Source organism: Ovis aries, chromosome 12 (genome assembly GCF_016772045.2).
Source record: "Ovis aries strain OAR_USU_Benz2616 breed Rambouillet chromosome 12, ARS-UI_Ramb_v3.0, whole genome shotgun sequence".
Classification (NCBI taxonomy): Eukaryota; Metazoa; Chordata; class Mammalia; order Artiodactyla; family Bovidae; genus Ovis; species Ovis aries.
In genome coordinates, this window is record NC_056065.1 from 18,778,396 (window position 1) to 18,802,032 (window position 23,637).

At 37.3% G+C, this 23,637-nt stretch overlaps 1 protein-coding gene across 1 annotated transcript in view; it reads right to left on the reverse strand.

Moving 5' to 3' along the window:
* USH2A (usherin) overlaps window positions 1-23,637 on the reverse strand; it is a 983,289-nt gene that overhangs the window by 662,820 nt on the left and 296,832 nt on the right. The window contains exons 21-22 of the mRNA XM_060396021.1: window positions 21,266-21,410; window positions 6,088-6,318 (exon numbers count right to left, since the gene is read on the reverse strand). Of these exons, the coding sequence (XP_060252004.1) occupies window positions 6,088-6,318; window positions 21,266-21,410 (376 nt within the window). The remainder of the gene's footprint in view (window positions 1-6,087; window positions 6,319-21,265; window positions 21,411-23,637) is intronic.

The window sequence follows — 23,637 nt, forward strand, 5'->3', positions numbered from 1 at the left end:
TTGGAATTGGAATGAAAACTACCTTTTCCAGTCCTGAGGCCATTGCTGAGTTTTCCAAATTTGCTGGCATATTGAGTGCATCACTTTAAAAGCATCATCTTTTAGGATTTGAAATAGCTCAGCTGGAATTCTATCACCTCCACTAGCTTTATTTGCATCCTAAGGCCCACTTGACTTCATACCCAACTGGACTGAATCATAGAAAAAGCAAGGGAATCCCAGAAAAACATCTACTTCTGCTTCATTGCGCTAAAACCTTTAACTGTATGGATCACAAAAAACTGTGGAAAATACTTAAAGAGAGGGGACTACCAGGCCACCTTACCTGTCTCCTGAGAAACCTATATGCAGGTCAAAAAGCAACAGTTAGAACCAGACATGGAACAATGAACTGGTTCAAACTGGGAAAGGAGTATGTCAAGGCTGTATACTGTCACCCTGCTTATTTAATTTACATGCAGAGTAAATCATGCGAAAGGCTGGACTGGATGAAACACAAGCTGGAGTCAAGATTACCAGGAGAAATATCAATAACTTCAGATACGCAGATGACATCATGGTGATGGCAGACAGCAAAGAGGAACTAAAGAGCCTTTTGATGAAGATGAAAGAGGATAGTGAAAAAGCTGGCTTAAAACTCAACATACAAAACACTAAGATCATGGCATCTGGTCCCATCACTTCATGGCAAATAGATGGTGAAACACAATAGAAACAATGACAGACTTTATTTTCTTGGGCTCCAAAATCACTGTGGATGGAGACTGCAGCCCTGAAATCAAAAGAAGCTTTCTCCTTGGAAGAAAAGATATGACAAATCCAAACAGCATATTACAAAACAGAGAGATCATTTTGCCAACAAAGGTGCATCTAGTCAAAGATACGGTTTTTCCAGTAGCTATGTATGGATGTGAGAGTTGGACCATAAAGAAGACTGAGTGCCAAAGAACTAATGTATTCCAACTGTGGTGCAGGATAAGACTCTTGAGAATCCCTTATACTGGAAGGAGATCAAACCAGTTAATCCTAAAGGAAATCAATGCTGAGTATTCATTAGAAGGACTAATGCTGAAGCTGATGCTCCAATCCTTTGGCCACCTGATGCAAAGAGCCAACTCACTGGAAAAGCCCCTGAAGCTGAGAAAGACTGAGGGCAGGAGGAGAAGGAGATGACAGAGGAAGAGATGACTGGATGGCATCTTCAACTCAATGGACATGAGTATGAGCAAACTCTGGGAGACAGTGAATGACAGGGAAGCCTAGAATGGTGCAGTCCATGGGGTCACAAAGAATAGGACATGATTGAGAGACTGAACAACAACAAATTGTGAATATATTATATGAAAGAATGACAACAAAACAATTAAATCTAAGTGTTTTTAATCTCACAGTAATGCCTCAGTAATAAATTCTATTTTGAACTTTTGAGCCTACTTAAGTATCCTATGCTTATCAATTTGGAATTTTAGAAGTTAAAGGAGTGACCCTTCAGTACAAGCCTCAGGTTAACAGATGAGCATGACTAGACCCACATGAATGTAGTTTATCTAATGTCTCGACACTAGGTAGATTAATTCAACTGTTTTCAGTAACACATTAAATATCACATTTTAATATAGAAATTGCATATTACTCATGCCCCAGATATGACATTTAGGCAAACATATGTGCAGCAGCAGATGAATTAACAGAATAATGATTTTACAAATTGCAGAAGATTTTATAAAATCTGTCTCATAGTAGGTATTAATAAATATTTGTTAAATGAGTAATAGCTGATAGCTAATATTGAATGACTATAAACTTATCTATGTGTGCCAAGTTTATTGGATGAGCTATCCCATTTAATCCTAATCTATTTGCTTGATATCAGTATTGTAAGTAGTATTATGTCAATTTTAATAAAAGGAAAAAGAGGCACACAGATGATTAAGTGGTTTGTCTGATTATATTTAACTAATAAATAATGGGGCTTAGGTCTGCAACATATCTGTTAGTCTGCTCCCAAATCCCTTATTCTTAATTGTAAAGAAATGGGGGAAGGTATTTATACTATGATGCAAATGACTGATAATATACCCTTCCTAAATATTAGACTTTTGAAAGAATATTTGTATCAGAAAAGAAAAGGACTAATGACAGATTGTAAAAAAGGTTAATCTGGTTCATTTTTTCAACCCCAAAGTAGACTTTGACAGAGTTCATTTACATTACTAAGCTTAATGACTTCTATATTGAGCAACATAAACATATATTCAGATATATGAATAGATATTTGAATTGTTTTCATTCTACCATTTGAGGTAAAAATATTTAAAGCAAATATATGGAAGAGGAGGGAGTTATATATAGTAATAAGATAATTTATACTGAGACTTTCAACATATTGCTATGACCATGAAATATGTTGTGAGTATATTTACAAACCCTATTATTGATGGATGAAATCTCACATTTTTCTTGTATAAAATATGTATAAAAATACACATCATTGTATGTTTGTGTTTGAGTTATTTGATATCTCCATTCATATTTCAGGAATCATTTTTAGTTAGAGTTTGAGATTTTGAACTGAATCAAAATAAAAGACATCTGAGTTCTTCTTATAATTATTCACTTTTAAATATAATTCATCATCTTAGAGATGTCCTGCTGCTGCTAAGTCACTTCAGTCGTGTCCAGCTCTGTGCGACCCCACAGATGGCAGCCCACCAGGCTTTCCGTCCCTGGGATTCTCCAGGCAAGAACACTGGAGTGGGTTGCCATTTCCTTCTCCAATGCATGAAAGTGAAAAGTGAAAGTGAAGTTGCTCAGTCGTGTCTGACTCTTAGCAACCCCACGGACTGCAGCCTACCAGGCTCCTCCGACCATGGGATTTTCCAGACAAGAGTACTGGAATGAGGTGCCCTTACCTTCTCCTTAGAGATGTCCAGGATTTGCTTATTAAATTTCCCTCAGAATATAGAAATTGCATGAAATTTATAGGAACATGAGTTGAGAGCATTGTTTGACACAGAGCGCTTCAGCACATTTAAAATAATTTTGTTCAGTGTTAGAAAAATCTAGTTTTAGGAACCCTCTAGAATTAATTGATATAGAAAAAATAATCTCACTCCCAGAAATCTTTGGGGATACAAGTAAATAAATAATGCCAATACTACTATATATTTTTGTTACTTGAAAGGGCTTCCCAGGTGGTACTGGTGGTAAAGAATCTGCCTGCCAATGCAGGAGACATGTTCTATCCCTGGGTCAGGAAAATGCCCTGGAGTAAGAAATGGCAACCTCCTCCAGTATTCCTGCCTGGAGAATTCCATGGACAAAAGAGCCTGGCGAGCTATAGTCCATGGGGTCGCAAAGAGTCAAACATGACTGAAGCAACTTAGCATGCACATTGCTTGAAAAGCCAAAAACTAACAGACAAATCCAAAAAGTTTAGCAGTGTTGGGTAAAACCTACTATTTCCCCTTCCACCCTCTTTTGTTACTTTCAGACACTTGGTCTGTTCTGTCTCTAAAGAACTGTCCATGGTTGCTCACTCCCCGTCTGGCAAAGAACCAGCTTTTGAGCCAGAAGACTCCAAATTCACATTTCAGTTCAGCAGCTGTGACAATCTGGGGGACCCAGTTACTGAAGCCTCATTTCCTCATAATCCAGGAAGGGGAAAATATCTCCCATGGTTGTAGAAGGAGTGAATGACAGACTCCACAAGGAGAATAAATGTGCGATGCTAACTACACCTTTCTACATAAGAAGATACAAATTAAAGGAAAGCCATTAAGTTACTTTTGTAAACTTAACTTGGCTCATTGATTGGATAAATTTAGTTAAACCATGACCCAACTCAATAAAAGTATCCAACCAAACCTGCCAGGTAAGCCTAAGGGTCAAACCAATAAATAACTTGATGGAGACCTGGTTACTTTCAAAGTTAAGACAACCTTCAAAGCAAGCCGCACGTGCGGCTCATACAAAGGAGCAAGCGAGGCCCCAAAACATGCCTAAATACAGGAGAACTACTTACTCTCCAGGAATCACCAAAGCTCCCGGGAGTCGTTCAAGCCAAAATTGTGATCTCCCTGCCTTGTCCTTCAGATGATGTGACTCCAAACACATTTTCTGTGCAGCTGGAGGCTTTGTTACAGACAGAAGGATCCTGCTTCGTAAGGCCCGTGTTTACGGCCTAACTTTTTTAAAGAGGAATTTGGAAAACTTCCCAGACGCTGCATCTGCCCCTAGCCTGTGCACCTCGGAGTCTAAGGCCGGCGAGGGAGGCGGCGCAGACGACTAAATTTATTAACGGTGGATGGGCCACTCTGTCTTCACAGCAACAGCAGTAGGTGATCCCATCGAAAATCTGTCTGCTGGCCAGCTAGCAAATCCAAGCTGACATGCCTGCCGCAGCGCTACCCAGATGAATGGCAAGAAGGCTGATTCCTCGAAGAAACACACCACAAGCCAAAGGCCAGACCAGGAAGGCAGTTCCAGCTCCATCAAGAGAAAGTCTTTTACTTTCTACCCACAGGTTCTTTTCTAGATACCTATGTTTCCTTTTCATTCCTTTCTTTGACTTTTATGAATAGTAAGCAGAAGTTGACTGTTGTAAGGGAGCTCAGTGATCGAGTTTCTAATTCTCAGGGAGGAGCTGGATGTACTAGGCCAGTGGTTACTCTTAATATATCACAGCTAGAGCATAATCATGATTCATTGCAAACACACATCAGCAGCCAGTCTCACATAAAAGCAAACTATTTATGACTTTAAGTAAAAATAAAATAATACACAACCTATGTTTCAGAGCTCAAGCTCCATTTCACTGTCCTCAACATACGCAATATTTGAAAGTCTAGCTATTGCTCCAAACTTAGGTTCTCAGGAGTTAAATTAATATCATTCTGAGTTTATAGAATCATATATATTATACACTTTGTAAATTCTTTAAATAATGGTAAATGATGTGTTATGAATAGTTCCTATTTTGTATACCTACAAACAGTGCTTCTAAAAACTGTAATTCATAAAGCAAAAGACTTCTAGACGATAATACCTGTAAGATCAGGAACTGAGCAAGACACACGAGGTTAGCTCACACAGTGAGGGTTGGATCTTGTGTTAGATGAGTTGGGAGATTGGAATTGGCATATATACACTATAATACTATGTATAAAATGGATAACTAATGAGAACCTACTGTATAGCTCAGGGAACTTTACTCAGTCGCCTATAGTGACCTAAATTGTATGGCAGTCCCAAAAAGAGGGGATATATGTACACATATAGCTGATTCACTTTGCTGTACAGCAGAAACTAACAAAACATTGTAAAGTCACTATGCTAGAATAAAAATTAGTTGACAAAAGAAAGTAGAAAAAAACAAGAAAATGTTTATATTTTACTGGAGATTTTTGCACGGATTTTTATTTGAAAAATATTGTATTAAAATATTTTTTACATGGACAATGAGTTTTTGGTGCCTTAAATATTGTGCCTCACTTGCCTTACTCTACTTCTGACCCACAGAAGGTAGGCTTTCCCTGAAATTACTTTTTCCCATAATGCTCTCAATAGAACATAGGGTATGAACAGTTGTTACATTTTTTTAAAAAACAGTTGCACCAAATAAGTACTAGGAATAGCTAGTTAATAAAGTTAAATAGACTTCTTACACCTCTTTTCAGAGACTGTAATAACTCAATGTGTACTAAGCATCTCCAATAGCATGGGGGCATTTCTCAAACTCATTTGCCGCAGAACTCTTTTCCACGAAGGAAGTGAACACTCTAAGAAACACATTCTGGTAAACAGCATCCAAGAATCATGTCCAGCACATACTTTGATCCAATAAGGCTACCTTCCCACATCATTTTCTTTATTTTCTTTCCTCCACTTACCCCTCTTTTCCACCCCTCCCCCGCCCCCAGAATACTAAAAAGTATCTCAACACAATCAAGCTAAAGTATAAAAAGACTATATTAGCATCTCTATAAACAGGCATAGTAAAAACTCATTGTAAAGGAATATTGGAATAATAGAAAACACTTTGGGGCTTAAGTGCCTCATAAGGAAAGTGACATCAAGCACACTTACCCGTGAAGTCTGTATTGACTGGGTGAGTGGAGCTAGGGAACTTATAATATCCATGTCCTGTGAAGCGAGTCCCTTTCATCACCGTGGCCCTCGGAGCCGGTAGAGATGGCTCCCTCCTTTCCAGCTGATACACAGGGGAAGGTCCGTTCTGCTCTTCAGGTGCCAGCCACCTGAGATGCATGGTTGTGCTGTTGATTCCTTCAACCAGAGGCGGCCTCAGTTGGGCTGGTGCTAAATATTAGAAAACCCTTGTTACTTTCAAGAACTTGGCTTCCATCTCTAGACACCGATATGTACATATATGTTCCCAAGCACCTGGGCACAGCATACTCCAAATCAATTATGGTCTCAAGGATTTCTATGGTTCTAGAAGCTGAAAACTCAAGATACAATTTGTATCAAAGGCAACTAAAGAAAATTTAGATGACTAACAAATATTAAACAAAGTTTTACTAAACAAAGTTTTTTCTTGTATTTCCTCTATTCTTTCTTGCTGCCTAACAGACACTATATAGGCTATTGCTGCCCCACCCAGATTCCCTTTCCCAAGCAGGTGCTTCAGTGCTCCATCTTCTGTGCTTGGCCTTTAGTGGCTCACGGCTGCTCCATTTTCTAGACAATTGCCCTGCCTGAGTGGAAGCTACAGGATCCCTTGTGAATCCTGCAGCCAGTATCACCAGCCAATGGCTACTGACCACAAAGGGCAGAGTCCCTTGTCTTAATGTGGTATCAATTCAGGGCTGCAAACCAGGAAGCCAAACAGGCAAAGGAAATGTTTGAAATGGGCTAGTTAGGGAGATGAGAGAAAGCATGGGGACTGAGAAAAACCAGGTGGGGGGCGAATGGTCACCTATTCATGCCAGCCAATGGATGACTCAGGAATGATGACCCAATGTCGCCAAATCTTTTAGTTTGTTTTTTAAAAAGTCATTTTTTGTGTAATTTTCTGATTTTTTAAAGCTTAAAAACTGGTCTAAATTAAAACAAACAAATAAGCAGAAGCTGCTCTGAAAACTAAACAAAGCATCCACGTGGAAGAAATGAGCCTGAGAGCTCAAGGGGTTGCAAACTCTTCTCTGGGCACCACAGACTTCGGGCAGCCTCAAGGGTCTTGAAGAGACCACACGATCACTAGCAGGAGCCTGAGCCTTGGGCAGTCAGTTCCCCATGCTCACACGCACGCTGGGGCCACAGCATGATCTGAGGTTCAGGGACACTGGAAATTCTGTGGAGCCTCCTGGCAAATCTTCAGAGGGATAGATTTAAGACTTCCCTTCAAACCTACTGGAAATGGATCAGATTAACAACTGAGTTGTTGAAAATGAAGGCCCATTTTGATTTTTATTTTCTTAAAGTCTGTACGATGAGATTCTCATCCAGTGTAAGTGTGTCAGCTGGATTTGAGGGGTGAAAGTGAAGAAAAAATATCTCATGTCATAATCACCGACCTTATTTACTATGGACCCAAACTAAAGCTGTGGACTGTAATTTACACTTGTATTAACACAGCCTTGTATAGGCACAAAGTCTTTGTCTGTTTCAATAAATGTGAATTAAAATGATGTGAATAAAAACGAATACCCTTAAACCAAGAAAAGAAATTCACCTTAAATCAACTTAGAACAATTACCGTTTGTTACTTTCTAGAAAGCTTGGCCAGTTTTCTAAAGAGAAACAATTGTGATTCTATTTTCATGTTTAGTAAAGAAGAAAGTGGCTGAGCAAAAAGTTTAACAACTTAGATAATTAACAATTTTGTTCATCTTCTGCCACTGTGAACTATGTGATATTTTTATTCTTATATAAATTTATGCATGATTTCCTTTACTACTCTTTGCCAAAAACGAGCTAAATGGTGGGCTCTCAGAGATTTCATTCTATATGCTATGATTTCTCTTCAGAATAATCCAAAACAAAACAAAAAGCTAAGCCATGCAGAAATTTCTTCTCTCACTAACCTCACCTTCAGAGTTTGGAGTTCCATCTTTCTATTAAATCTTCAGCAAGCCATCACTGGCTATAAGCTTAACTGGGAGGAAAGGACAGACAAAGATTTCCGAGTTTGGGGCTCAGAGAAGCAATGAAGGACCAATTCAATCTTTTTAGAGTGTCTAAATTTTGCTACTTGGAAGCACAGAAAAGGACTTTTGAGTATTTCTGCTGTGTTTTCGGTATTCCATTTACGATTCCCTAATGATCTAGGATACAGGCTTGAATGTTTTAGTTTGAAAAATATCATCTATTTCAGAGATGTTCAATTGAACTTTCTCAGTGAAAATATTCTCTATTTGTACTGTCTAATACAATAAGCACTAGCCATATGTGATTACTGAACACTTGATGTGTGACTATTGAAACTCAGGGCTTGAACTTTTAATTTTATTAATTTTAAATTTAAGTAGCACTATATATAGCTACCATGTTGGACAGCAAAGACTTAGCAAATCACAAATTATATATATTTGATGTAGTGAAAATAAAAATTTCATTTTAACTATTTCATGATATTATGACTAAACCTCCTGTACTTAATAGTAGAAGAATTTTATTATTTCTTTTTATCTAAAAATTTTAATAAATTTTATTGGAGTTTAGTTGATTTACAATGTTATGTTAGTTTCTGCTGTACAGTAAAGTGAATGAGTTACACATAAACATACATCTACTCTTTTTCTAAGGTTCTTTTCCCATATAGGGGCTTCCCTAGTGGCTCAGATAATAAAGAATCTACCTGCAATGCAGGAGATCCAGGTTTGATCCCTGCATCAGGAAGATTCCCTGGAGAAGGAAAAGACAACCTACTCCAGTATTGTTGCCTGGAGAATTCCATAGACAGAAGAGCCTGGCGGGCTACAGTCCATAGGGTAGCAAAGAGTTGGACACGATTGAGTGACTAGCACCATCACTTTTACTTTCCCATAGAGGTCATTACATTGTATTGAGAAGAGTTCCCTATGCTATATAGTAGGTCCTTGTTAGTTATCTGTTTTATGTATAGTAGGGGATATATATCAACCCCAATACCCCAATTATCCCTTCTCCTTTTCCCCCTGGTACTCCAACGTTCATTGCAGCACCATTTACAATAGCCAGGACTTGGAAGCAATCTAAACATCATCGAAAGAGAAATGAAAAAAGAAGATGCAGTACATATATACAATAGAATATTACTCAGCCATAAAAAGAATGAAACAAGGCCATTTGCAGCAATGTGAATGCACCTAGAGGATTGTCACACTGATTGAAGGAAGTCAGAGAAAGACAAATATCATTTGATAGTGCCTATATCTAAAAAAGATGTTACAAATGAAATTGTTTACAGAGTCAGATGTAGAAAAGAAACTTATTTAAAACCAGCTTCATTCTCAAGGTCCCATTTGTTCGACATTTGATACTCTTTTATTTTATTCCAGTCACTCAGCTGGAAGGAGATAATGAAGCTTTGTACCATTATTTTATTCAAAATCCTTTCCCCAATGATACATCATCCATAATCACTTCTTAATCAAGAATATAATTTCAGAATCAAACAAAGCAAAAGGAATGCCAGCAACTCAGTAGTTTTTTTTTGGGGGGGGGGGCGGGGGTGTTTGTTTTAATATCTACTAAAATTGAGAGCATGCAATTTTAAAAATATGACAAAATGATTATAATCAATAAGGACAATTCTGCATTGAGAATCCACTAAAATTAATGTTGACTATTTAAACCCTAACAAGTAGTCAAGCATCTCTTCTAGACTCACAGAATTATTCCACTGAGCAACGACAATATTCTTAGGAAGTCAACTACAGAGGAGGGGAACTAGAATGTGTGTGTGTGTGTGTGTGTATATGTATGTATTTTATTCACTTGTTTAAAAATAAATAAACGCCTCTCAGCTGTCTCATAGAGTTTCACTTGGAGTCTCCAGCCCACCGGAAAGGATGAGCATTTAGTCATTATCTTCAGAGTTCCCTTAGTATCAGAAAGGGAATTTTCAATCAACTAAATGAGACTGGTCTCATACACATTCACAAGTATTAACAGAATGATAATAAGATAAACAGATACTCCCGAACTATTAAACACACACATACAAACTTAGACTCACTAAGAGACCAGGGAATAAAAGATTAAATCTCAGATCACCAAAGTGGATGGATTACAGGTATAAATTTGTTAATCACAAAGCAATAAATTAAGAGACATTCTGGGATTATGGAAACTCATTGGAACCTTCTAGAGATTCTATTTCACATTTTTTTTTAATCCAGATCTGCATGATTTTAGAAAAACACTTCAAAATTATGTGCCTCATAATTTGCTGGTTTTTCCAGCAGTCATGAACAGATGTGAGAGTTGGACTATAAAGAAAGCTGAGCACCAAAGAATTGATGCTTTTGAACTGTGATGTTGAAGAAGACTCTTTAGAGTCCCTTGGACTGCAAGGAGATCCAACCAGTCCATCCTAAAGGAGATCAGTGCTGGGTGTTCATTGGAAGGACTGATGTTGAAGCTGAAACTCTAATACTTTGGCCACCTGATGCGAAGAACTGACTGATTTGAAAAGACCCTGATGCTGGGAAAGATTGAAGGCAGGCAAAGGGAACGACAGAGGATGAGATGGTTGGATGACATCACTGACTTGATGGACCTGAATTTGAGCAAGCTCTGGGAGTTGGTGATGGACAGGGAAGCCTGGTATGCTGCGGTCCATGGGTTCGCAGAGAGTCAGACATGACGGAGCAACTGAACTGAACTGATATGTACTACATCTTCTTTATCCATTTATTTGTTGATGGACGCTTAGGTTGCTTTCATATTTTGTCAGTTATAAATAATGCTGTTATGAATATTGAGGTGCATGCATCTTGTCAAATTAGTGCTTTTTATTTCAGATACATACTCAGGGGTAGAATTGCTGGCTAGTATCTCATTTATTGAAGAGCATGACAGACCTGATTATACCTATGATCTCTTCCAGTTAGAAAATTCTGGCTGAACATTTGCTTCTCAAGTGTAAATCATGAAGGGGTGTTGGACATACAGGTCCCTCATCCCTCCAGGAACCCAGCCAACTTATCCCTACAACTCTGAGTCACCTTGTTCTTTACCATGGCACACAAATATTATGATCTTTCTATGTGTTTTATGATATAAAGAAAGTCCAGAAAGCATTTCTTTTCAAGAATTCAAGGTGAATCACCTTCTTGGTGAACATACACTACCTTAGCCAGCTGTCATACTGGTGATTCTCCATAATTTGCACACAACTTGCCTCTTACATGTAAAGGGAGTGAGCCATGATTTCTGAACTTCACACAGCAGCAGCGATGACAACAAGCATTGTTCCCTAAAGTCCCCCATTAATAAAAGGTAGTTGCTTGACTGTAATTATGGCATCCTTCCTACCCAAACTTGAAGCTTTTATGGGGCTTATGCAATTAACTACTTAAATGCATCGTAACACTTGCTTCTCTGACAGCAAAGTATTGATTTTTTAATCATTTTCAAGTCTCCTCTAGCACAAATAAATGTACTACAGTTACAGTTAATGCACTGTGTACATGCATTAAATGTTAGTGTGACAGAATTTATTATTTTGTGATATATAGAACTGAAGTCAGGCTTCTCAGAAAGTAGCATCATGGATCCAACCTCAGTATGGAAACTACCATTGTCCTTGATCCTCCAAATTCTCTAACTTCGAAAAGCTGGAGATCTCTTACTTAGGCTTAAAATAAAGGAGGGGATAGAGTATAAAGCTTTCCTAGGTGTCAGTGTAGGAAAAAAACTAAAAGTAGTCCAGCAGAGAAGATAACAGCTTATTTTTCCCTAAAGGTGTCACTGTGGGTGTATGGCAACTTTGTTCACATGAATTTCAATGTAGCTTTTCCCTTGCATTTATTTAGGACATATCAAAATATTTTGCATACAACAGTCTATTTCAATTCTTACACATTTTAATTGTGCTGTTTTAATGCCTCACTATGGTTAATACATCAGAAAACTGAAACAGTTTTTCACAAAGTATGATTTCCACATTCCATTTCTGCTATGCCAAAAAGGTCCACAGAGGTCTCATGAAAGTCACTTATCTAAATACAGACCTGGCAACAGAGGCCATTACACAGTGTATCAACAAGCCTTTTCCTTGGGCACAGCACACATTCAACATTAAAGTTGGTGAGTAAAAAGCAGTTAATTTTGTTTTGTTAGAAATAATATCATTTTAGTTTTAGCATCTAAGACAGATGCCAGCATTTCACTCTGAACAGATGGTAATTCCATCTAATAGTGCATGTCTGTATTAGTAAGGTCTGTTGTGTATACAAACAGTAATAAACAGTAGGTAAGGATCAAAATAAATTTTAATTGTTGACATTAAATTCTGGCAGCCACAGTTCTAAGGCTGCAATATTCCTTTTTCAAGTCTGTCAGATTTACTAATGCTACACAAGCCTTGTCCAAAGCTGCCAGATCCTAGTTTCCATAGAAAGATATTGCATCCTCCCAGCTCCTGGTCTGCACCAGGGTTGCCTGTTTTCCTACACCGAAATAATCATTCAGGAATAACATGAGACTGGTGCTGATGTGATGCTCTTCCAGGATTTTTTTTAGAATGCTCCCAGAGGACTGAACCTTTAATTAAGAGGTTGATTTTTAAAATGTTGTATCTAATTGTTACACTGTGGGTTCCAGTGTTATCACAGTCACTTTCCTACCCTGCTAAGTAAAGGTCTCTCATTCAGTTCCATCTATTCTCATTGCAAATCTGGGCATTCCTGAACTTCTCTGAGACTGACATCATCCCTTTCATTTGGTTTGCTTTGCCAGAATCTGAAGGATTTCCCTAACAATCGCAGCTCTCATCAGCTGAACTCTTCTGTAGGTTTTACTGTGGATCAAGCCTGCCAACAAGCACCAATTTGGTTCTCATAATGTCTCCAACGATCTGGTATTACAAGTAGTAGCTGCTATTTATTTTGGGAAGCTGCCATGTCAAAAAAAAAATCATTATAAAAAAAAAAAAAACCCAGTTTGGCATTCAAGTGACTGTTCAATAACAAACATGCTTTGCAATCAAATTTCTTTTAAGAAAATGGATGTATTTTTTGAATCATGAAAAATATATTGCTTCCACCATATGGGACAACCAACGACTCACCAACCGATTTCAGATGCAGCATATTGAGCTGACCATATGTTACAGTGCTGTTGAATGGCTGAGTGATTCATGCCCGTCACATTCTAGTATATCAATTAAAGCTCCTTGAAGTCTGCATGATTTGTGTCTCTGTTATTAAACCCTGCTAATTCATCCCACTTACACATCTGTTATAAATCTCTAGGAGTGCTGCATGATTCATGGCAATCTGTGAGCATGCCACAGCAAATTCTTCTCCTTGTAATTAACAGTAAATTGTTTTACTGCCATGCAATGAATTTTTCAGTTATATTGCAAATGAACTCCTAAATGTGCGGTTCTTTCCTAAGAACTGACTTATATCATTAGGCAATTAAAAAGTATTGCTTTGAACCAAAAGCTTTTAATCAAGAGAAATACAACTTTAACATTGCTTGAGAGCCACAGAAATTTGACATGGTGGTTAGAAGTGCAAAATAATTTCTGTTGTTGAACGAGAAAAACAAACAAACAGAACCAGCCCTGCCTTGTACTCTCAGGATTTCCCTGACGCTGAGACGTGAGAATGGCTGCCTAAAAACACTGGGTGAGACAAGTTTGCACAGATACTGTTTATCTTAGAAGTGACTTAAGGCAGCTGTCATTACCAAATTTCTCAGATTGCCTTACACTTCTCTAATTGTAAAACAGAGCCTTTATTCTTGAAATAAATAATTGGATAATTAGCCAAGTTGAATCAGCAGAGGATTTCACTGCTGTTCAAGTGTTCTTGTCAAAGGTGAAGCAAATTCATTTCAGCTCGCCTCTGCAGCTCTTCGAAGAGGCTTTGATTTTTTTCCCCCACTTTCTTGGCAGCAGCCTGAGATTCATGAGTCCATACATCAAGTTGGTAGTTTAACAACAAATGGAATTAAATTCAAAGAAGGGAAACTAATTGAAGGACAGCAACAAAAGTGTTGGGTAATGTGCTTTTTAATATGGCGTGCCACATTCGCATGATAATTTTTCCTTTTTAGCATGGAGCAGAAAGTGACTAGCTTAATGAGGGATTATTCAAGACAGGAACGAACAAAATGCATTCATAACTAAGAACAAAGATTGTATTATGAAACAAAAACAGGCAACCTCAGAGAAGTAACTGGATGATTGGTTTATGCATTATGAATAAAAAGATAGAAAAATATTTATATTAGTATTCACTAATGACTATATATACAAGATTGTTGTAATTAAAATTATAAATTAACATATTAAAAGTGCTTGTTTAATCACTCTGGGTCCTATTCACAATGAAAAGACTTCTGTACCTGCATACAAAACAATGTGTGTTTTCAACCCAGCAGCAAACAACCCATACATTCTACTTTGGATGGATTCAGACAGGAAACTTAATGCACCAGTAATTACTTGCTTAATGGGAAATGGGCACTTCTAAGCTTGTAGTGTAGAGGTCAATTTATGATGGGTAAAGGAAATAGGATATCGTTCCTCCAGGAATGGATCTCCAAAAGGAATTTCTCTGAAGGAAGGTTTAATTTGTACTTAATTCACAAAGGATGGAAATGTACAAAGTTATTAGATTAAAAGGGTAATCTTAAAGAAAAGGATTAGAAGCTTCTAAGGGCCCAGTCTGTCAGACCATGACCCATATAAACCCAGAAGCAACTCCAAAACCACCCATCACACTTTCTTGAAGATTTTGCAATAGAGTTGCAGCTGCTCCTGGAAGAGAACCTCTCTCAAATCAGTTCTGGAACTGTTCATGGGCACCAAAACTAAAGGAGTAGTGATAAACATTCTGGACAAAATGTGCCAATTCTAATGACACATCTAATTGAAAAAATACTTGAAAGAGAGCAAACTACAATTCTCAAGCTTTTTAATGAAATTCAGACATATCTAATAAGTATCTTTTTGATTTCTGTGACTGAGGTGTAAGGAAAAAAACATATTTTCATGATTCAGCGCTTCAGAAAAGCCGAATACTACTTCCAATTTAAGGTGCTCTTTTTCAAAATTTTTAAATGGTTGTTCTGATCCTTGGCAATTCACTCACATGAACTACATTTAGACTTAAGAGTTAAATTTCCCACAAATCTATTGGAATTCTGTACCCTCCAAACCATAATTTTATTACTAGAAGAGACAGCAAAAAGAGTCACAGTGTTGCAAGTCAACTTTTATTCCTTTCCCGCAACAAATCTGTTGACCATTCAAAAGCGCTGACCTGTAAAGCACTGCTCAGTCGTTGCCACTGACCTAAAGTTGACATGAAAATGACCAAATGAAGAACAACATTTTGCATCTGATGGAGAATTTCTGTTGGAGATACTATCGTAGTACTCAGCCTCTTTTATAAAAGCGTCCCCTTAATTTGTCCTAAAGTTTAGATCTTTCTTTCCCTCCTTTTGGAGAAGGCAATGGCAACTCACTCCAGTGTTCTCGCCTGCAGAATCCCAGGGACGGGGGAGCCCACCGGGCTCCCCCATCCATGGGGTTGCACAGAGTCAGACACAACTGAAGTGACTCAGCATGTATTCCCTCCTTTTGATTAAATGAATGCCTTACTATGTGGTCGAGTGGCCACCTGCCTGGCTTTTCTGCCTGATGCCCAGGAAGGTCAGGAGCAAAGTTAGTCTTTTTTAGAACTTTCGCATGGATTCTCCTCAATACTGGTGGGCTACAGTCCAAAGGGTCCCAAAAAGTCAAACACAACTGAAACGACTTAGCATGCACGCGTAGAGCCATACACTTTCAGACACACTTTTTTTGTGTGTGAGATCTTGGATATTCATGGATGAAGAGGAGAATCTTACTAGCTTCTAGAGATAAGGTTCTATATAGTCAGCAAGAATCATGCTAGTACGTGCGTTCTCATTTGTGAGACAAGATGCCAGGAAACAGTGGTGCTAAGAATTTGGTCTTGAGGATTTTGATATGAAGTTACTTCAGTTTAGCCATATTGATAGTGAAGGATTAAGTGAAGACAGTCTTCAGATACCAGAGGCCTTAGAAAGCAAACTAGATCCTAAACTGGATTACTCCAAAATTAGAATTACTCAAAGCTGTGATCTGAATAGTGAAAAATAAATCCAGGAAAGTGAAACATGCTGTGCTGCTGCCACAGTTAATATACATAGTTTAAAGTTCCTGTAATGGAAACACCATAATCTGAAAAAAAAAAAAGCACTGACCTTCTCACTGTTTATTTCTATGACTTAAAATCTATCAGTTACACAGACATTTAACCCTAGGAAAATTTAAAAAAAAAGAAATACCCTATTTATCTACTGAAAACAGAGGCAAGAAGAATATTTAGATCTGTAAATTTCTGGGGTTTTCCTTATATTCTAATAAAAACAAGTTCATTTTCCCTGGCCTGAACACCCCTGAAAACAATGCATTTTACCATAAATCAAGTGGCAAGCAAAAATTATTTTCCATATTTTTGTCATGTAATTGACTTCATTCCCTGTCTGGCAGGTGAAGAGTTGTAGAGTGCTGACAAGATAAATTAAGAGACTAAGACACAAAAATTTTTCCAGATAAACCCAAATTTTTTTCTCCGAAAAGAAAGGATCTCACATGTGAACAAAATTAGTGCATATTTTTATGGAAATTGAGTAGAAGGAACATTTTGGCAAAGAACAAAAAACTACACATTTAAAACTTACCATTTTCTGCAACTGTTTACTTTTTTTCCCTCCCAGCTTTTGCTCTGACTATGCTAATCAGAGTGCTGACCAGGGGATCATCAATGACCCCACATTGCTTGTATCTTATATTTCTTTTCCTTTCCCTACTATCTGTGACTCTACTGACATTCTCCTTCTAGAATTCTCTCTGTCCTTGACTTTTTGAATAGCGCTCTTTCTAGATTCTATACCTAACTCTGATCATGTCTCTGTTCCTTTAATTTTTCTTTTTCTCTTTCTCCCAGAATGTGAGCTTTCACTGAGGTGTAAACTTTTCTTTTGTATTTTCTCTGGAGATCAGCCCTGGGTGTTCTTTGGAAGGAATGATGCTAAAGCTGAAACTCCAGTACTTTGGCCACCTCATGCAAAGAGTTGACTCATTGGAAATGACTCTGATGCTGGGAAGGATTGGGGGCAGGAGGAGAAGGGGATGACAGAGGATGAGATGGCTGGATGGCATCACTGACTCGATGGACGTGAGTCTGAGTGAACTCCAGGAGCTGGTGATGGATAGGGAGGCCTGGTGTGCTGCAATTCATGGGGTCGCAAAGAGTCGGACACAACTGAGCGACTGAACTGAACTGAACTGAAACTTTTCTTTTTTTTTTTATTTTCTCTGCCTTCACTAATATATTACCATCCATAGTTTTACCTCCTTTTATATGCAGACAGTTATAAAACTCACATCCTTCTTAAGCTCCAGATTTGCATTTTCCGCTGTTGGCTGGTTATAATTGTCATGGATATGTTTTGATCAAATAATTGAACTGAAACTCATGGCTTTATTTCTCCCATATGGTCTTTCTTCATTTTTTGCATTACATTTAGTGGCGTCACCATGGCCTAGGATATTTACTGTCATCTTCAGTTCCTCCCTCTTCTTATCCTGTGGATTTCTTTTCCTTGAAGCATTCCATTTCATGCTTCTAATATTTCTTTCTATTTATCTAATTTACTTTCTCATGACTTTTTTTGGAATGTCCTGTTGTTTTAGTCACTATGTCGTATCTGACTCTTTGTGACCCCGTGGACTGTAGCCTGCCAGGCTCCTCTGTCCAAGGGATTTCCCAGGTAAGAATACTGGAGTGGGTTGCCATTTCCTTCTCCAGGGATCATCCTAGACCAGGGATTGAACCTGAGTCTCCTGCACTGGCAGGAATATTATTTACTGCTGAGCCACAAGGGGAGCCCCCTTGGAAGGCCTGCCAGACTCTATTTCCACACTGTCTTCTAATCTACACTATACTATACTCTGCTGACAGAGAAATCATCACAATCCCCAGCTTTCATCATGTCAGTATGGAACAGCACCTGAAACAGCAACAAGCACATGGTATAAACTCAAAAAATATCTACAAACATCTTTACCAATTATTTATAAATGCCATTTAACCTGACATAATTTCCCAATCTGCTAAATCAGTCACCTATCTCATATTCTCTGTTCTAATAGCTTGCTTTTATCCTTTCCCCCAAAGTGTTAATCCTACCTGTTATATGTCAACATCTTAATACAGACATCATTAAAGCATGAATGGTTTCTATTAGAGCTCACCCCACTTCCTAATGCCTGAAATTAGAAATTAGAACCTTCATAGAAACTTACTGAATCGAGCATTCACAACAAAACATAGCAATGGTATGGTATGGCACATTATTAATTTTATACTGCAAACAACAAATTTGAAATGTGCAGTTTTTGACCAAAATCTTGAAATACATGTTATAATTCAGGACAACATGCTCCTCACAGAACTGAAAAATGATGCTTTTCAGTGTTAGTCCCCTACAGCTTACTCTTGTCATTCAGTCCTTAGTTTTAGGACTCTCCATTGTTGCATTTATGTTAAAATAATGTTATGGAAACAAAATTGCAAAGTAAAACTTCATGACTTTGATAACAGAAATTCTGTAACACACTGTGACTAATAAAAAGATTATGTAATAGTTATGACAAAAATCTTGATAGAAATAATTTGAGATTTGATTTTGTGCTAGACACTGCCTTAAATATTTAACATGTATTCGCTCTTTTCATTCCTCAGGAGAACACTGAATATAGGGTATCCTTATTTGTAATTTGGAAAACAAAGGCACAGAGATTATACAATTTACTCAAGGTCATAAAGCTAGTAGACGGCAGAGCCCAAATTCAAGTCATGGCATTCTGGCTTATCATTTTTCCCTTAGATGCGTTAGTAAATTCTTATTTGAAAAAGTCAATGAACTTGCGCATCTCATGGCTTTCAGAGAATATGAGAAGTTTCCAAATTCTGTTCTCATGGATAAAGAGGCAGAGAGAGAACACTGAGAGGGCTTAGATGAGTTCTACTCCACTCATCTTCCAGTAGATAGAGTGGCCTTAAGCATCCTCACCAGACTCTAAAGCAAGAGCACAGAGCACTGGGAGAGGGTGAGCTCCACGCCACAGGAGCTCTTGCTGAAGCCACTGAGACCAATATCCACACAGGTGTAACCACTGGTGCTTGAAGCAGGAAGGATGCCTTTCTACAGACATCTTCCCTGCTTTTCCCTTTCTATCTCCATGATCTGTCTACTCGCCACGGACCAGCATGTCCCCATTCAGTTCTTTCAGGCTGTGTCTATGAAAAGACAAGAGTAGATCTCATCTAGAGGAAAGAGCCTGTCCTAACAGTGTCACAAACTGGAGTATGTCAAGTGCAGATGGGAGGTAGTTTGGTACACAGCCTTAAGGAAAGAAGACTTGGGTGGAGGTATTATTATTGAAGATGTTATTGGAAGTGATGTCACGAAGAATATGAATTAGAGTGGGAACAGCCCCCAAGGAATTGGAAGGAGAATGTTCAATAGCAGCCATAAGGAAATATTTTGGATCATTATCAGTTTGAAAATCGCCTTTTCAAAGAGGTCATTATACATGGTCTGATTTGCTAGAGAAGTAGCAGTTTCTCTACCACTAAAGGATCAAACACTTGGAAGGAATGTTGCCAGAGATGTATTAATATTGGCAAGATGGTCACCTTAGATGACTTTTAAATGTTTTAAAGCCCGGAAAAGCTGTGATTTCAGTTCTGCATAAGCACATGATCAGGGTCCCTTTAGCCTCCACTAGGCCTCGGGCCAATCTTCAGCTCATGTGGCTTCTGTTTTCACTTTCTCTGGCCCTCGGGACGGATTACTCTTTTAATTTTTGTTCTCATTACCCAGTTATATCATTTTTCCTAAAGGAGACAGATACTATTATCCACACTCTGTAGCTCTCTAATAACATAATATATAAAAATAAATAAATGTATAGTCTTACAGGAAAATGGTGTTTTGTTCAAGCTAGGTACTCCATAAATATTTGTAAATATAGGTTAAATATGTGAAAAACACAGAGTTCACTCATGCAGATAATAAAACAAATTTTTGAAACATTGGAGTCTTCTCACTGACAGAAAATTTGAAGAAAAATTACTTGCTATATTTGATATTTGTTGTATATTTATATAAGATAATTTGGGCTAAACAAGTTTTCCAGAACTAAAACAAAATATAACAAGAACTATGGAACTTTATAGGGAAACAGTAAGGAAGAAGGTCTGAGGAATATTTTCACAGCTAAATATGTTTGCTAGAAATTTCATAACCTCTTCACATCTGGATATTTCCTTAAAGAGCGCCAGGAAACTAAGCCTTGTTGGATGCTGACAGAAAAACTGATTTGAAAAAAATCCTAACTTGTAAGTAATTGGGTTATATAGGTGTTAATAATACATGTAATCAAGTTTGTATGAACTTAATTTGTTCTAAGTTAAAGCAACCAAAAAATTATACAAGCCATCTCCTACTAAGATTATACTTGATAATAAGTTTTTTATTTCAATTTTATGCACCTAGGAATTTTATATTTATAATAAACAGATAACAGCACTACTGCCTATCCAATAAAGGCAAACTATGACACCAGGGCAGCCTACTAATTTCTGGATGTCTGCTGCTAGCTCCATGCAGCAGGAGTGGGTAAACCCAATCCCACACGAAAGGATAAGACTGAAGGGAGAAGTATTCCGAATCCTCGCAAGAAGCCTCATAAATACTTCTAACAGTTGTTGGGACACCTTTAGGACTTAGGGTGGTAGCTGAGTCCTAGAGTCACTCTGCACCTAATTATATTTATTATGGCACTGCAACTCAGAAATCCTCCAGGCTCTTACATTTATTTTTCTGTTCAATTATGTCAAGGCCAGTAGCAATCAGAGTTTGTGAGGGAGTAAGAGAAAGCTGAAAAGACAAATATTAAGTCCAAACTAGAGACACCATTGAGCTTTGTAGGTGTTTTCTTTATAAACACACAATATATTTTTCACATCCGCTAAAACTTGCTTACCTGATGCTAAAGTCTGTCCTGCTTCTGAAGCACTGGTTACACAGCCAACTGAATTGCAGAGAGAAATAGTAAAGTTGTATATCCTATAAGGTTTTAGTCCTTTTACAATATAAGATAGTTCTTGGGATTTAGCAGTATACAATACCTGCAAGGTAAGAAAAAAAAAAAAAAGTCAAGTAATCGATATCTATTGTAAAAAATATAAGCTTGACAAGCAAATTTCCAGAAATTTCAACAGAGGGAATTACTGCCAACCACAATTAGGAAAAGAAATTTCTTTTTGAAGGGACTCAACAAGCTAGGGTTTAATTGATAATTGTACAATCACACTGTTTTATGAGGTAATAATCCAGTTCCTGAGTGGATAAATGAGGAAACCGAGTTATTGCCTCATAAAGCAGCGTGGTGGTGTGGCTCTTGTCACCGACAATAGAGATAAAGAATGGTGACACTCTCATTGTTACTGTGAAAAAGTCCAAATAAAACCACAGGGCTTGGCCAAGATGAACCCAGTGCAGTAATGTCCACATGCTAGCTGATGGAGCTGGTACAGAAAAATGTCATCACTTCATGAAATCAATCCCATCATTTGCTCTTAAAAAAAAGGAAGAAAGAAAGAAAGCTGCAGGAAGGAAGGGAGGAAAAAGGAAAGATTACTGAGCATCCACATTAAGTCAATTCTCAGTTGCCTTTCTTGTACAACTAAGTGTAAGCATATTGATTCAATGGTTACTTTTTTTTTTGAAACATTGTCTTTATCACACAATTTCAAATGAAAATAGCAGATGTGAGCAAAAGAGACTCTATGGTCCATAAACAAATAATTAAACAATCAACACCAAGAGCTAGTCTGTCAATGTAACTAGAACTGATCAAAAGCAGCCATGTAAATTTGCTTAGTCTATAGATACAAAGGCCCCTGGTGATTATATTCAGAAAAAAGTCATTAACCAACAGTCTGACAGCATGCACGAGCACAAACTATTTTTCTAAGAGATACTGATAACAATATAACAAATAATCTTCCATACATATAAATACTACATATAACTAAATATCAGTTACATATGAAGTCAATTTCCAGACTTTGTTTTCCCTTTAAAAGTACAATAAAATTCATTTGGATTATATGCCTGAGTATTGACTTTAAATTTTCATAAGCTGAGTAGTTCCTGAAAGCAGTGTGATTAGAATATAAATTACATTGTTAACATAACGTTTTTCAGAAATAAAGGTGATTTAAAAATTCTAAAAATGTATAAAATGTAAAAACATTAACACTGCTTCCTTCAATTACATTTAGAAATCAGAAAAACATCAAACACTGATTTACTAATCCTTTTTCTAGTTTCAAAATGGCTTCTTAGGTTTTGAAGATATAATTCTTTTTTCTTTTGTGCAATGTGATTTAAAGCTTCCCCCCTCCACCGCAAAAAAAAAAAAAAACAAACTTGGAAAAGGGTAAAACTTACTTAATATTGCTATAAAATTTATCATATTTAGAACAATTCTGATGAAATTTAATGTAGATTTTCTGCACTTATTCTTAAAATACATTATTTATTTAATTTAAAAAGTTGTATCTTTTTAAACAAAGTATTCTCTGTCTCAAGAACACATAATGAAATGTAATAAAGAGAAAATGTGGATTAATATTAATTTTGATTAAATTTTACTCCTCTCCATATAGTTAATAGAAATTACATGATTTTTAAAAGACATTTATCCTAGAGTTTGGGGAATGTAAAATTATCACTCAGATAAACTCTGTTTATCATGTATACAGAATCATCTTAACAAGTTTTAAAGGATATATTTAATTGAAAACTTGTTTGGGGGATTAATCTTTAAGGAGCATGAAGAACTTTACCGAAGCTTAAAATCCTACAATGATAACATCACCACTTCTATAAATGTCTTCTGCCACATTCTTAGGGAGAGATCCTTTAACTGTTATTTTTCACATTAGGCTTTCCCCAGAAATTTCGGCTATTTATTTATCAAGATTATAACAACACACATTTGGGTCAGTGCGGATATAAATTTAATTGTTGAGAATGTAAAAAAAAAATTTGACTTTGCCACTTGTGATTTAAATTTCTTGAATATATGATGGAATAATTGCAGGAGAGAGTGCAAGAAAGAAAATAAAGTGACGTATCTATATCCTTATTTTAATTCTGCCACATACACACACAAAAAAAGACTTTTAAACAAATAAAGGGGACTTCCTTGGTGGCTCAGTGGTTAGAATCCATCTGCCAATGCAAGAGATATAGGTTCGATCGCTGGTCCCAGAAGATCCCACACACTGCGGAGCAGCTAAGCCCGTGCACGACAACTGCTAAGCCTGTGCTCCGGAGCCCAGGAAC